The sequence below is a fragment of the Seriola aureovittata genome, chromosome 4 (genome assembly GCF_021018895.1).
Source record: "Seriola aureovittata isolate HTS-2021-v1 ecotype China chromosome 4, ASM2101889v1, whole genome shotgun sequence".
Taxonomy (NCBI): domain Eukaryota; kingdom Metazoa; phylum Chordata; class Actinopteri; order Carangiformes; family Carangidae; genus Seriola; species Seriola aureovittata.
Window position 1 is genome coordinate 12082653 of NC_079367.1, and position 16613 is coordinate 12099265.

General features: G+C 41.2%; 2 protein-coding genes across 2 annotated transcripts in view; both read right to left on the reverse strand.

Moving 5' to 3' along the window:
- Positions 1-1513, reverse strand: part of pid1 (phosphotyrosine interaction domain containing 1) — a 29453-nt gene extending 27940 nt beyond the window's left edge. The window contains exon 1 of the mRNA XM_056374763.1: positions 1355-1513. Coding sequence (XP_056230738.1) covers positions 1355-1384 — 30 coding nt within the window. The 5' untranslated portion in view covers positions 1385-1513. The remainder of the gene's footprint in view (positions 1-1354) is intronic.
- A 2410-nt stretch (positions 1514-3923) lies between these two features.
- Positions 3924-16613, reverse strand: part of dner (delta/notch-like EGF repeat containing) — a 53313-nt gene continuing 40623 nt past the window's right edge. Inside the window, exons 8-13 of the mRNA XM_056375049.1 lie at positions 12291-12524; positions 6891-7013; positions 6575-6688; positions 6083-6214; positions 5695-5941; positions 3924-5200 (exon numbers count right to left, since the gene is read on the reverse strand). Of these exons, the coding sequence (XP_056231024.1) occupies positions 5089-5200; positions 5695-5941; positions 6083-6214; positions 6575-6688; positions 6891-7013; positions 12291-12524 (962 nt within the window). The 3' untranslated portion in view covers positions 3924-5088. The remainder of the gene's footprint in view (positions 5201-5694; positions 5942-6082; positions 6215-6574; positions 6689-6890; positions 7014-12290; positions 12525-16613) is intronic.

Here is a 16613-nt window from a genome sequence, read left to right on the forward strand (position 1 = left end):
CAGCACATGAGATGGGTAGACTAAGACTTTTTTTTACCTCAGATTTTTCAACCTTGCAGCACATTGCTGTCCATGTGGCTGTTTTTCTTTTGGCAAAGTTGGCAAAATGCGCGACTGGAATGATTCACTTATTCAAATGCACTACCCAAATTGACTTAAGCAACAAGCCACGGAAAATGTGAGATATATGGTGACTTTATGGCACTTGTTGAGCATGACACTGAAGCCCAGTGGCTCTAAACACTCTCAGTTGATCCAAAAATCACAGCGCAATGCTCCAAAACCGATAACCAATAACAGCTCATTCATAAGTTATAGAATGTTGTGTTAGCAGATGATAGTTCTGGAATGCGGTTGCTAGGCGACACATTAAGTATCACTGTCGGTCGTAACCACTTACAGCGTGGATGTATAAATTAGGGGAGAGGGGCGTGGGGTCTTGCAGATGTGTGTTTATGGGATAATTTACAGCGGCCCTTAACTCCACATGTGACTGGAGGACAAACACCGGAACTCTCGGTTTTAATAATAATTCGTGATTCCATCTTTTTGACGCCTGGGCAGAAGAGGGGATTGTGCAAGTTCACTTGGCAGGCAGTCCACAGGCCGACATCTGGAGAGCATTACGTCTGCAGGAGACGTGAAGCCAGGCTCGGTGCGCGGCTTGCCCCTGGATATCAAACTACGTGTCATTAACGATGTATGTGTGTGTGTGTGTGTGTGTGTGTTTCCATTTCTTAACAGGTCGCAGACGGCAGGTTACTGACCAGAGTCTGTTTCTCCTTCTTCTTCTTGTTTTGTCACAGCAATGAGGAGGAAAACTGAGTTTAAGCATCCTGATGTGGCATGAAGGGAAAATAAGAGTGACAACAGGAGGAGAAGGCCTCCAGTTGCACACAGGTTAGTCTGAAGGTAGAGTGTTAGATGAAACAGGCCTGTCGACCAAAATAACCATTCCACACATTTGCTGGAATATGCTCGTCACTGACATTTTAAGAAAATCTCCAGCGGAGGAGCCCACGAATGAAGCGGAGGTACAAATTGTTGCACGGCACCCCCGGCTTGCGTAACGTGAATAGGTGCGTTTAAAGGCAGCACCAACAGGGAATCATACAGCGACAGAGAGATATGGAGAAAATGATTGTTTGAATGCCCAGGACTCATTCCTGCCATTTAAAAGACGAGGGGACTGTGCACACAAATCATCTGTAGCTGCTCACAAACCGTAGCAAGTCTCTCCAAGCTGGAGCCATGCACAGCTCGGCGGGTTTTGGTAACTGTTAGCACGGATCAGCCGTTTATTTACTGCTGCCCTCTTGACAATAAGCGTTTCACACACACACCCGTACCCTACCTGCAATCGCTCCGACGCGGGTTGCCACATATTAGCAGAATCAGAGGTTCTCCGTCTGTACTACAGCTTGTTCTCTTTTCGTAGTCCGGCTCACATCTGTTCGCTTTCACGGCTTGACTCTCTGTCCTCCCTCAATCTGGACTGGTCGGTAATGAAGGATGTGTTTGCTCCGCCTGGCTGTACTTATGAAACTGGCCAGCAGGTGGCGGTGCATGCTCTCTGTGTCTGGCCGGCTCCTGGCGCTGCGTTCACGTGCTTTCGGAAATCGACCAGACAGTGAGACGGTTGGTATACTGTCTATGTGTAGATTTGAAGTTCGGGAAGGAAGCTAGCTTACATTTGCAGTTTGAAGTTGAGCATGATATCCCCTGAGGCAAACTTTCTTTCTTTTTATTTTTATTTTAGGAGCTTTCAGTGTATTCTATCCTTTTTTTTTAACCAGACAATCACATTTCCAGTATTCAAGCTTATAATTATCTTTAAAAAAAAATGTAAAGCTGCACTAATCAATATTTTTATTTTAACAATGGGCAAATAACTATGATGTAAAAGAGTTACCCCACAGAACGTTGCCACCCACAGAGTGATTTGGCACCTTTAAGCTAATTGTTTTGCTTTTATAGCTCACAATCTTACTGTTTTGGTTCATACTCACCACTCTTCATATTTATTTAATATAAAAATCAACATAAAAACCATAAAAACAAATTACTTTGCAGCTGGACACAGCTGGATTAGTCATCCAGACCGGGATAGCCAACAAGTGCAAGAATGCAGTTAAAAGGGAAATGAAAAAAACCTAACACAAATGGCACGGCAGGCATTATGTCAGTGGCTGGTTGCAATAAAAACTTGGTTGATTTAAATGTTCAGATTTCATAATTCCCAAATTTCACAAAGGCAGCTAAAGACAACGTCTATGGAGAATTGTCACAGTTATGCCCAAAGATTTTTATCTTTATAAGCTCCTCAAAAACAAGTTGTAACAAAAACACTTCCCCCAGATAGTTTTGCCTCGTGACTGGTTTGGTATGACCATGTTATTCTCAAAGTGATGTCTGGGAATTCACTGAAGTGTCATCCATTACTTTGTGGAAACTGTTGAATGAATTATTTTTACTCTTGCCAACATTTGGTACATATTTCAACTGTTGGGTTGAATTCTGTATTTTTCTGACAAATGATAGTTTTGTAACACAACCACCACACAACTGCTAAGACAATCTCAGTTTATCAAGATGGAGGCTTTGAAAGCCAACAGCAGTGTGTTATGGGACCTATGTAAAGCCAAACAGCATAAAGTTTGACCCTCCAGGCCATACAGAGGGCAAAGGCCAAGCACAAGGCCTTCAAAGCAGACCATAAGCAAAGGTGAGAGTCATCAATAACATCTGGTGCTCCTGCAATGTGTGTATGTTTGTGTACACATATAATATATGTAGGTGTGTTGAACGACATGGTTCCACAGTCACAGTCTGTATTTAGAGATGTTTACATGAGGAACATCTGGATAAAGCCTGAGGTCACTGAGGGTGTTCACATTACAGACACTCCATAAAAGGTCTTTCCCACGCTTGACGGTTCAGTCTGGTGGGTATGACCTTGGGACATTGCAGAAAAACAGACACTCTGGAGAATTTGCTTTTTTTTTTTTTTTTTTCTGAACACATCCATGTTTCCAAAACAGTTGAACCATTTCAGCCCAAAAACCTATTGCAGCATGCTATTGTGACATGTCATCATGGCTGAGTTAAGGTAACTACTAACTAGTCATGTAACTGCTGTACCTCCTTCTTCATCATACTAAAATTTAAGAACCCGTCAACAGTACCACCCAATAAATAAATCAATCAATCAATAGCAACTTAAATTTTATATTGTCTTCTCATTATCTGTTTAAATTGATGTTTTAACAAGTATGGTTAAAGCTGGGTATCAAACCTAAATACTTTCTTCCTTAGCAACAGGTGCTGAAAATTGAAAGTAGCAAAAGTTGACATCAAATATCTGGTCAGGTTTCTATTCTTGCTAACTTATTTTTATTTTTTATTTTTTATTTTTATTATTATTATTTGAGCTGAATTTGGGTCATTTCAGGCCCCTTTTTATTTGGCACTTTTATTCTACGGCTTCCAGTGTTTAGATAACATTAGACATTTGAGTCTGTATACTTTTATTAAGAAAAAATATTTGTATATCTCAAAATAAAAAGTATAATTTTGGTATGAGTACTGGCACTAATATTGAAAACTTTAAAAAACACCCTGCCCCCAATATGATGTATGCAGTACAAAACAGTGTGGCACAATCCAAATGTGCCACAAGGACACTGAGGAGAAAAACAAAAGTCCCTGGAGCATTAGTTTGTTGATCCCGACTAAGGCCTAGGTCAAGAAAATGCTACTTGCAGCTGTGATTGATTGATCGGTGATAGCTCTACATACATGGTTGTAAAAAACTTAAACAGTTTTAGGATGATTTATAAAAAAGCAGGCACCATCACTTGCTGTTGTCACTGCAGGAAACACAGTTAAGTTTTAGTCAGACTTCACACGAGACACCAGGGGAGTACTGTAGAGTATGTTCACTTGAATCTTTATTGTTTACATCATTCAACATAGATAATAGGTAATCATGTGGTTGCTGTGTTTAAAATGAGAGAGAAAAAAATCTGAGGATTAGCTGAGCTTATTGGTAAAACATTGCTTGACCTTGAGGGGAACAACACAGCTGCACAGACAGAGAGGTTTCCATTGGCAGGACACAGAAGCACATATATTCTGGAGTAGATATCATCCCTCTTCCTCTTCCTCCACCTCCTGCTTCTCTTTCTTCTACACCCTAAAGCCAGCAAGAGGCCACTCCAGCAAAGAAACTCTCATCCAGAAACTATGCAACACTGTCAATACTAGAGGTGAATTTGTACACTGGGATAAACAGGTGCACTGAGTAAAACCAACTATGTTTCTGTGCATTGAGAAATATACCTACCTATTATCCTAAATATCACTGAAATACATACAGTGGGATGGTAGGGTCACAGTACTCCAGTAAACCCACTTTCTTTACTATTCGTACACTTGCATGTAAAGAACAGGACCATATGCTTTTTAAAAAGAAAAATTTTGTGACTAGTATTTCATACATGTATTTGATCTACCAACCACAACTTACAAAAAGAAAAATATTTGGCACAATCTTGACGGAGAGAAATACAATGCAATGACAAAAATAACAACCAACAACCAAGTACAAAAGATTTTAAAATAATGCAGAGAGAACATCAAATCTAACCATGCACGAAGTAAGGCAACCTACTGCAGAATTTTTTAGATATAGAAAAAGATACAGTGTACGCACCATGAGGAGTGCACCTATTTCTACAACACCTGTAAGAACAGTTGTCAGCACTGTCAGAGCCCCACCTACAGACAGAGGTTACTGGTAGTGTTGCCCATCATTAATAACTTAAGTAATGCAAAGTATGCTCTTATGCTACAATAAAGCCTTATCGTGGACTTTGACAGGAAAATAGATGTATCAAATTCCAGATTTCTTCTTTTTAAACTACAGAGTATGTTTTGGATTTTTTTTCTCCACTTTACATTCAATTTTGTTTTACTGGTTTTTCTTTCTTAAGAAATACTTAAAGATTTATACTGACTTTCTCTATGCGTGTGTGTGTGTGTGTATACATGTGTAGTTGCATGTGTGCAGCTTGTGATGGTTGTGTTTTACAAATCCTTCGTCTTGATGAGGGTAACCAAAGGCTTGTCATCAGGACTGTAGTCTTCATAGGCGATGGGAGTGGCATCGTACATAGCAGGCCTGGACTTCTTGCCAAATCTAATAAGAAAGCATAAACAACAACTGTGCATCAATGGTGCATTACACACAATTAGTAGCCTACTATTTGCTGGTAGTTCTATCACTCCAGTAATTCAGTGGTGAACTTCTATAAAGTTAAAGGGACTAACAAAAGACAGAATATAATACAGCAGAGATAAAAAAAAAATGTATGCAGCACAGGCCAAGATACCCTGGCTTTTAGCTTAACAACCACTGGATCCTTCACCTCCCATGGTGCAACTCGTAGCATCTTATTGTTAGACCCACCTTGTCAAACAGGTCTTAAGTTAAAAAACAAACAAGTCTACATTGAGTTGAGTTTGTTTTGTTGTCCTTCTTCAGCAGCAGTACCAACACAGAACTGCGTAAATGAAGCTTTCTAATGGAAAATAATACCAAACTGTAATATCTATAGTGTGCCACTTCATAAGTAAACTATTCCTTAACAACACTTTGGTTAAATAATGTTTAAACATCTTCCTCTCACTGACCTGGCGTGGCGGATGGAGGCAATGGCGTTGCTGAACTCGCTGTCGATGCTGCGGCAGTTGTAGAACTCCTGGTAGGCGTGGCGTGACGAGCCCTGGTACTCGATGCGGCTGATGCGGCAGATGCCCACGATGAGGATGATGAGCATGAGCACGAAGGCCACGCACAGCGCTCCGATGATGATGTACAGGGAGTGGCGTGGCATGTTGGTCAGAGTGTCCTCAGTGTGTGCCGGCTTCCACTGGAGGTCTGATACACACACACACACACACACACACACACACACACACACACACACACACACACACACACACACACACACATAGAGGCATACAGCTTTGCACATGTCTCAGTTTGGATTAATAGCTGAACAGATTTTTTCTGACTTACGGATCTCACAGCTGGGCCCCACCCACCCAGGTTGACAGTGACAGGTGAAGCCATTTGATTGGTCAATGCAAGTGCCTCCATGGTGACAAGGATTGCTCTCACACTCATTGATGTCGACATCGCACTTCTCCCCTGATTGGACAGATAAGATTGCATTCAGTACCGATAAGAGCAATGCAGCTAAGAGCAGAAACTGAGGCAGATGGGTTATAGTATTTTGACTCCTGACAGGTGTTTTCACTTTGGGGTTTACAAGGAAAATGCAGAATTGCAATGTGTCACTATTATTTCACATCAGAAATAATCTCGTTGGGAACTCTGATCTTTCTATTTCTTTCTGTTCTTGGAATCCGTCGTGGAAAACCTAAGCTTATCTTAAGGAAGATTTCTAAATGCATAATTTTCCATTCTCCTTTATCATAAGCCATGCAAATCATATTAACAGGCAGCTAGTCTACTGGTTGTCAGGCTGATTATGGTCGCAGTGCTCACCCAGGTATCCAGGTGGGCAGGCACAGGAAGCATTGAGTCCCGCGCTCTCACAGCGGCCTCCATTCTGGCAATGCATCTTCAGACATGGATCCTTGTAGATTTCACAGTGTCTGCCTGCACACACACACACACACACACACACACACAACACACACACACACACACACACACACACACAGAGTAAACTTGTAATTAGTTTTCTTGATGCACGTTTAATGTGTACTGTGATGCTGTAACATGTAGAAGCAAGGATTATATACAGACATGTGCCTAAAACTAAAAATAATCACACTCACTCACATGCACACGCACGTACCTTCAAACTGTGGTGTGCAGACACACTCGTAGGCATTGATAAGATCCCTACAGGTGGCGTAGTTCTGGCAGGGGGCAGACAGACACTCATTGTACTCCTCCTCACAGTACAAGCCATGGTAGCCTTTATCAGACACAGACACATACAGCACGTTAGAGTCTTCAAAGAATATAACATGTGATTTTGCTGGTTTGCTGATGCACCCAGTCAGAGGACGTTTCAACCTGTATTTACCAAGGAAATGTTTTGCTGGAAGTGCATATTTTTAACTGCTATCAGCAGTTGTTAGCATTCATTCTAATGGTCAACTGGACCCAAGAAGTTCAGCTCTCTGATTTTGAGATTTTTCATATTGACTTAAGCCTCAGTCTCAAATCGACATGTGGTGTAGCAAATACACTGAACACTCTCTCTGTATATGTGTGTGTAGCTCTGTGTGTTTCCTTATGCGCAAGAAAGAGAGGGACACTTTCCTTCTCTTTCTTGCACATAAACCTGCATGTGTAATGTGGCATATTATTACTATTGCAGCAGCAGCAGCAGCAGCAGGCAGTAAACTGGGTTTATTACAAATGACATACTTGTTTAATCAGAGCGTCTCCTCTAATTCACAATTCACACCACCACGTCACAGCAGTGCAACCATAACATTCATCTGTCGGGCACTAAGGAGCAGAGAGTGTAGCGTCACAGTAAGTGCTTTCCTCATTCATTGTTCTTGCTCAGAGTGTGTCTAAACGATTAAGAGAGTTTCAGAAACCTTTTAGTTGGTCTTGTGTTATATGTACCTGATCTATTACTTCCTGTACACCTTGCATTCAAAGAGGAATTATATCCAGTAAGTGTATGAATATATCGTATTGTGGTATTGGCCATAAAGTCAAATGACATGCAGTGCACTGTGTTTTCCATAGGATGGCAGCTGTGCACTGAGGCAGAATAAGCCTGCAACATCTGAAAACATCAGCCAGACAATCACGCCTCTTCTTATGTTTCTCTTCAACAATCTTAAGCAGTTAAAAAGGAAAATACAAAGTGTAACGTACCGTATGTAAAAGGTAATACTGCATATCTGATTGCGTCTCTTTAAGTTGCACTGCTACAGTTTGTGTACTAGTTATGCAGATACAGCTTTAGGAACACAGGTAAAGACAGGAAGATGAAGTGATTGACAGTTTTTGTAAGTCAGCGTATGATTTTCTGGGGGTGTTTTTTATACACTTCTACAATAAATTAGGCCAGCAATTGTAATGCTTGTATATGCATTGATCTAACATTTGATGTACCCTCATACCTGCTCACACTCCCTGAATGTCTACACTTCATAGAAAATTTCCACCAACTACAACTAAGGAGCCCAAAATCACCAGAGGGCCAGTGTCTCTTGAGTCCTTCAACGACTAGTGTAGCAATCTGTTTTCATTAGCTCTGCTCCCATTTTGACTGACTGAATTTCTCAGTTGGGTCCCAGTCCCAGTCCAAGTTTCAACAAACCCTCACTGGGCCACAGCTAACGTGTATTTGGGGAAGGAGAGAGGGGGAATTAATGAGGAGCCCAGTTAGAGCCTCTAGGGTCCTCTCCGTGAAATGCCAGTGAAATGTCAAGTGCCTTTCCAAGACTCTGTCTGCTTTCTGTGGGCTGGCAGCCTCTCATGTGAGCTGGATTACAGGAAACTGGAGGACAGATCCTTCGACATATCAGCTCCCCAGCAGCTTTCTTTCAGACAGCCAGCAGGCATTTACACAACCCTTACACACATCCACTCACTTATACAAGGCAGACAAGCATGCAAACTAATGTAGTCACGTGCTCATGCACACAGACACTGAGATGCAAATGTTCATACCCAGCGTATGGATACACACACACACACACACAGATTCATACCTCAGACACCAGCTGGCATTCTGATGAGGTGAAGAAAAGGTCAACTCTGGTCCAAAACATTGTGTGTATGTGTGCATTCACGGTAATGTCTGGGATGCTAATTACAAATCACCAATTTCACCAGTCCCATTAGACAGGACCGTCTGAGTAGAGACATTTGATTGGATGGCAGCATCTGCCCAACCAGCATAGTCACAGACCCAGACAGTGGTTTGGGAGCCATATGAACACACATATGCATGCACACACATACTTGCAAGGTCTCACCATGGCAACCAGACAACAGAAGATGAGAGGGAAATGAAGTGAGGTAAACGGCAGGAAGATAAAGACGAGGAAGGACAAAAGGACAGGCGGAAGGGAAAAAAATGAAAGAAATGCAAAATAGAAAAACAACGTAAGACTGAGGATGTGGTGAAGAAAATGTACGATATCTGAATAATTGGAAAGCAGTGGACGCCTGCTCTGCACCAGGACACAGTGAGAGTGAAAGCATTTGAATAAACATGAAGACCATGAAATATGGAGGGATTATCAACTCATGCAATAAGTCTTCAGGGTTTTTTGTACCATAGGCTTAGGCGCTGCGTGTTTTTGTGGAGCCCCTTCAGCCAAATGAACAGCAAAAAGCATTAAAGAATGAATATGAAAGTAACGATGAGAGTTCTTTGTGCTGACAAAAAAAAATCTGAAAAGGAAAGGTAAACTGGCATCAGGAATGACCTGCCAATCAACAATCTGTGTTTGGACAATCACACAAACGTCGGATTGGTGTGTGACAGATGCTCTTTGCCGAGCTAATCAAGCAGCTGACTAGATATTTCTCGAGTGGTAGGAACAACCATCGATTTGGATAAGCAAATTGCAAGCTATTGATAAGCAAAGCCTCAACAAAGAATAAATGAGGTATTAACTTTTCTTGTTCGGGAGTAATTCTTGTGGATGTTTGGAATAGAGAGATAGAGAGCAGATTATGTAGCCTATTTTACAACAAAAGAAATTGGTAACCTAGCTAACTTACATTGATATACATGTGCTGAATTAAGTTTTAGTAGCCAGCGGAGCTAGTTAGTTGACGTTATGTAAAGATTGAAAGATCAAATGTTGGTTGGGAGCTAAACAAAGTTAGGCTGTGTCATTTTCTGTTGAAAACTGCAGGTCAATGCATTTCTCTCCTATTAAAAGAAACACTGTTCCAAAATGCAGTTCAGAGTGTCCTTTGTTCTAACCCATACTAACAAAGACTTAACATTAACAGGCTAGATTTGCTAGCGACTGAAATAAATACAAACACCACCCAGAAACTGTTCTTGTGTAGTTTTTCTCCACAAATGAATATTGGTGATACAATGTCAGGTCATATATTTAATTGTGTTATAATTCAAACGTAAGTTTCTCCATTGCTACCTTGTCAAAATTTTGACATTGCTTTGGGATGACAGGTCATGCTGCTCCTCTACTGAGCGTTCTTTTCCTGAGAAATTGAACTTCTTACATCTACAAATAATTACATATGTATTTCAACATGTTTATTCTTCCTATGTGTACAAGTAAAGGGACTCGATTTGATTAAATCTCATGTTCTAAACATCTTATTTGGTGAAATGAACAGATCTTTGGCTATAACTACATATAAGTGTTGCCGTCTTTCTTTGACAAACACGGTAAGGATAATGGCAGAAAACAATAACAAAACTCAACATAACTTAAAATTGCCTTTGAATAATTTCAAAGCTCCCAACCACCACCATCCCCCAGCACCTGAGTCATGTGAAAACCTGGGGAAAAACCTGCTCTTGTTAGTTCAAATATTTATTGAGACAGTTTTTTCCAGATTTGGAAAAACAAAATTTCAAGGTTCAAATATCATTCCAAAATCCAAACCGAGAAATGAAAGAACAGCTGTTTAGCAATTCATCTGTTTCCAAAACTATCAAGATCAATAACATAAGAAATTTCAATTCTGAATATTTTTCCAGTGAAAGACATATTATTGAAGAAGAAGCTGTAGAGTCTGCTGATACATGAGAATGAATACAAACATCAAATAAGTCATCAAGATGGCGACTGGCTTACACATTCAGCTGGCTGATGGTATAAAGAGGCGCCAGGGGCGGAGAGTCAAATTATGTTTGTGGGCCACTGGGAAAGTCATCTGTCTCACCATCCCAGCAAGGTAATTGCAAGACAATGGATAAATGATAAGTCATCATTCCACTCAATTGATTTCACCACAGAGGCATCAGCACCAGTGCCATGATCATCCTCTCTAAAAATAACTCATCATTCAGCCAGAGCACATTTACTGCTACTCTGAGCCTGAGCCAGTGCTACACCATACTTTTAGTTCTCACTAACTTTTATGTGCAGGTTGTTAAGTTAGATTTAGAGCGGTAATAGAGGCAATGTGACGATTCAGAAGGTTTCTAAAGGACGTGGATGGATTTCTGAATGAGTGTACCGAGCACAGGCCCAGAGGTCCCAAGGGTTATCAGCATTTCCTGTTAGAAAGTCTGATCATTTTTTGTTTTTATCTGTTTATTCTTGACCTTGTGAACATATTCTGTAATAAAAATTCTAAGCTCAATGGGCTTCACTCACCAATATATTATTAAATATTTTCTTAAATTCTTTCTTAAGTTGTTCTTAAGAAAGTTCTTAAGAAAACTTGTCAGATTCATGAATGTGTTCTTAAACCAAAGAATTGCGTGCACCTGTGTTATTAGATTGATGAATGCCAATCTCCTCGGAAATTGAAAGCCTGTGCCAGTTGGCCCCAATTAGCAGAAGTAAACGCCCAAAAATGCCCTTAAAAGGGCATGAGACTGAAGGGTCGTGTGCAGACACAGACATAGGTCACAAAGAGATACTGTAAAGGAAAGTTGAGAAAATGCCAAAATGAAAATCTAAAGATGGAGCACCGGAATCAAAACACAAAAGGACCTTTAGTAGTTTAGTGTTAATGTAGTGTTTAAAAGACCATAATGCTTTGTAAAATAACAAAAGTTATTTGTAAAAAAAAATATTATAAATGACAATAATATTATATAACTGTAGAACCGAAGAAAACGCAAAAAACACTTATTTTGCTCAAACGTGTCAGCACTCAAATGTCTTGAGTGTGCGTAGATTCTGTCTTACCTACGAACAAATCCCAAATAAGAAAACACTAGTGAATGTCAGAATCTTAGTGTGTAAGTGGGTTTTAAGAAGAAATTTCTTCTTAAGAATGGTTGGTGAATAAGGCCCAATGTTTCAGCCATAGCTAAGTGAACTTTTTCATTCATTCATTATTTGTTTGTGGATCAGTGGGGGTCGGCTGTTGCAGGAAGCTTTGGAAAAAGACTTTAACAATGTCTAATTTCCAGAATGAACAAAATAGGATCTGTTGTAAAAGTGCTTACATGTTTTACCTGAAAGATACAACACAAAATATTACTCAATGACTGCAAGTGGCACAGGGAGGGTGAAAAGTGGCTGGAGTCACCGAGGTGTCTGACGCCGCAGCTCACCTGGGACACACAGACACCTGTAGCTGTTGCCTACGCTGCGGCAGACCCCATGGGCGCAGGGGTTCAGGGCGCAGAAGTCCACCAGCTGGGCACAGGTAGGGCCGGTGAAGCCTGCTGTGCAGCTACAGCCGAACCCCAGGGGGCCGGGGCCCTGGGCGTAGCATGTCCCGTTATTGTGACAGGGGCTGGAGGCACACGGGTCCACCTTCTGCTCACATGTAGCACCCTGGTAGCCTATAAAAGGGGGAAGGCAGAGATGAGGGCGGGATGTGGAAGGACAAAGGGGGAGGGAAAGACAAAAGGAAATGATGAGAAACCAACACAAAAATGGTTTCTGTGCTAGTTCCCATATGTCTGGGAGAAAACAGAAGTTTTGAATGGATGGAAATGCTGCCAATTTCCCCGGATTTCAACAGTTTCTTAGAATCTCATATTGAACATGTGTCCTTATCTACAAGACCACACTAAGCACAAAGCTGAGGTGCAGGAGGATCGCCAGTTTTGCAGGCAAAAGTCAGATGAAACTCTTCTCCAGTTTGGTCTTTTCGAGGATTCGAATGAACCTAGAGGCGAGGAAGTGGGCAGCGCGGGGTTGGGTTTATGCAAATCAGGTGGTGCAGTGTGCTATGTGACATCCATTATGGCATAAAATTGTACCCACTCTTCAGCCCGCTAAGACCATGTCTTAATGCAAATAAGCTCACAAAGATTTTTTTGTGGGTTTAGTTGCACACAGAGACCTGTACCCAATATAGCCTATGGTGAGTTTTGAAAGCAAATGAGCCTCTTTCCCAAAATGTTGAACTGTTACCTCACGACAGCTCAGTTTTGTAGACGCAGATTTTGGGAGAATAACACCAGTGATTAAATAGTGAAAGACAGCAAGTGGTTTAATTCTCTCATCATCTACCACCCGAAATCACCACCTCCAGCAATTTCAATGTTCTTTCTTTTATCCTTTCCTCATCGTTGTTAGAGACAAACAGAGCGAAAGCATCTTAACATAAATGACTTCATGCTGTTGACAGGAATGTCGAAGTATTGTGTCACACCAGTGTCTGTGGCAGAAGGGGGATGTGTTTTTGTCGTGCTTTCTATGCAACAATGCCCATGCACTCCATTTGCCTTTGTGGATGACTAGTTGTGTGCTGAAGCCACTGATTTCTTCTTCACCTCCTCTCATTATCTTGTGAGCCTCTGCTACTCTCACCTTCCCTTCCCCTCTAAAAATAAACTCTGCTTTTTCACCCCTTCTCCTCCCCTGCCTTCACCTCCCGTGAGAACTGCCACTGTGCTGCTGCAGCGCGGAGAAAGACTCTGCTGTGTACATGCACATACCTTGCTGTGATACAGTGTGTGTGGGTGCTGTGATCTACAGTAGCAGTAGTAGTAAATCCCTGTGCTGACTGCACTGAACTGCACCCTCCATTGAGCGAATGAAGAGATCCCTCTCAAGCATCCATTGATCTGCAAGACTTTATTTCACCGTGTGAGGAGGACATTCATCATTCAGCAGCAGAGACAGGAGTAATCTGCAGCAGACAGGGGAATATCTCACCCAAAGCTCTCTCTTCTTCTTTCCCTCTGTGTCCACTGCCTCGCTCTGCTTCATCCTTTCCCTTTTCACTCCTCTGCCTCCTTCCAAGCTCCCTTCATCTCTTCCCCCTTCTTCCCCTTCCTCTCCATCGCTTGCAAACACACAGATGCTAGCCCACGCATACACACTAAAGCAAGATCTTGCATGAATTTAATTTTATGATTTGTATTTGTTCTGGCATGGTTTAATCCCTTGCTTTCCTCTGTATTTAGCTTCTTTGCTCTGCGTGAGAACTGTTTTTAAAAGTACATCCACATCTTGGGATAAATTTCTCTCTCTGTCTTTGTCTACACATCTATCCATGTAAAGATGCACAAACACACACGCACACACGCGCATACACACACACAGGGACATGAGACCTGGCTGACGTAGAGGAGTCTGTTCATTCCTGCTGCTGGCATTCAAACCTGCCAACATTAAAAACAGTTAGCAGTTTAAAATTAGCTTGCCCGCTCACCCCCCCGCCCTGCGAGTTCTGACTGGAGGCAGTGACAGTACTGACACTCACACTTTCTCTCCTCTGTCGGTGTGTATAAATGTGTGCGTGTGTGTGTGAAAAAAGGAGAAAGAGGATGATAAAGTACACTTCATATCAGTGCGGTAGTCTCTGTTGAGGAGTCGGAGCAGATCCATAGAATTCATGCTATGAATGGTTTCCATGCAGGTGTGACTCCTTAATCAGAGATTAAAAACTGGACGGTAGAAGACAACCTGAGATCATTGTGATCAACTTTTGAATATTTATGTTTTATTTTGAAGGGGAACTGTTTATTCGTAGAGTTATGTTTGTTTGTTTGTTGTGGCTGACCACATGGGCCAAGTTGATGGCAGTATGAGCACACTGTTACAACTTAAAGCCCCTGTCTCAGTCACCTTCATGATTGTGGGTTAAAAACAGTATCGGCCTGTGAAAAGATCTGACAAACACCACATTAGTCCATTTAGTTGTTACTTAGATCAAGTTCTTTCTCTTGTAATCTGTAGGTTTTTGAGGAATGCTGCTAACAGATAGACAGGAGTGCAAATAACATTACCTTGTCTACCTATCCCTGCAGGGTGAAATATCCCTGCCTCCCTAAGGATGTAGCAAATAAATATTCAGCTTTTGCTGTCGTTGTTGGCCAAGTGATCGCACAGTTGATATCTCTCTGATGATAGATGCTACAGTTTTCTTGCCATCATTCATTTTATTTATTGCTTGTGTCTATACAGGAAAACTGCAAGAAAACGTGGTGGTGATTTATGGGGGTGGGAGGGTAGAGTGTAAGCACTAACCAGCATGCAAAAATGGGGCCGCCTCTGTGCAAGATAATTTGGAATAGAATAGAAATGAGGATCGCTTCTCCTGCATAATGCATTAGAGTTAAAAACAATTAAAAAGAGATAGCTTCATACACATTAACACAATCCTAATATAAATAGATAAATAGATAAACATAAAGTGAAGATGTAATTCTTCACTGTGGAAAATTGCACAGGAATGATGAAAGTACTGTTTTTCATTTTGCATGATTGTGTTGATTAAGAGAGCAAATGCCTTAAAGAAAGTGTGTTCCTGAGTCTAATGGTCGGAGTTTTGAATGACCTGTAGCGCCCGCCAGAGGACAACAGGTCAAACAGGTGGGAACAGGGTGTGAACTGTCCTTTACAATGTGTCTGGCTCTGGAAAAGTAGCGGGTGTTGGCAATGTCTTCTCAAAGAGGGAGGAGGGCAGCCAGTGATTTTTTGCGCAGTGTTTTTTGGTTGGTCCTTTGAAAACACTGCTGTGCAGACAAGAGTCTTAATTACCATCTATTGTAAAGCATTTCTACTGTTTTCTGTCCCTAACAAACATGAGCAGAAAGGCTGAAAAGAACTTGTGACTTCTGCTCCAAACATCTTGGTCTCAGCCCTGAGGGAAATGAATGCTTGAACAAAAGAGAACAGCAGATCTAATTTTTTACAGACTTTTTAGTCTCCTTTCTCTTCCCTCTCCTCTTGTTGTCTCCCCCTGTTCTACACACTGAAAGGTTTTACACAAACGATACATAAAGCATTCTTGGACCTGGAGTGTTTTCAATAACGATCAAACGTTTTCTTGCACTTGGAAACTTTACATTACTATAAAGGATTTCATGTCCTGTATCCATGTTAAAAAATTCTGGGGGAGAAACATCTCTTCTATTTCGGATTGTTTTCCCAGAGGCTGTGTATTCAAATAGACACTGAAATCATCCTCCTCTGATATGTTCATCAGTATGGATGAACATTTCTCTTCATATCGCTGATCCTCTGAGTGTGTGTTGGAGGATCATGTTTTTGTCACTTAGGAGGACTTTTCAATGACTTACATGTCTCACACTAACATTAACCACAAACAGTACAATTTATTTCTGATATTCTTCAGACAATAAGAAAGAGTGGTGTCGTTTAGCTGTCCCTTAAACACTAACCACAACCTCAGCCTATAACTGCAGGAGTATTGTTCTGCATGCTGATTCAGGTATTGATTGATAACTTGTTAAAACAGTGCGTTCTGTACTAAGACATCCTTGTCTATGGATTTCCCATTTTGAGTTTGTATGGGTGGAGAGCTACTGATTTTCCCTGCTGAGTATTTCTGTATTTTTGCCAAACAAAGAAACTGCTGTCTTGCTGCAATGTGAAATGCATCATGTTCTCTGCACCAACTTTATCTACTGACAATTGCTTTTATAGTATTTGTATAGAAAAATTCAGAATAT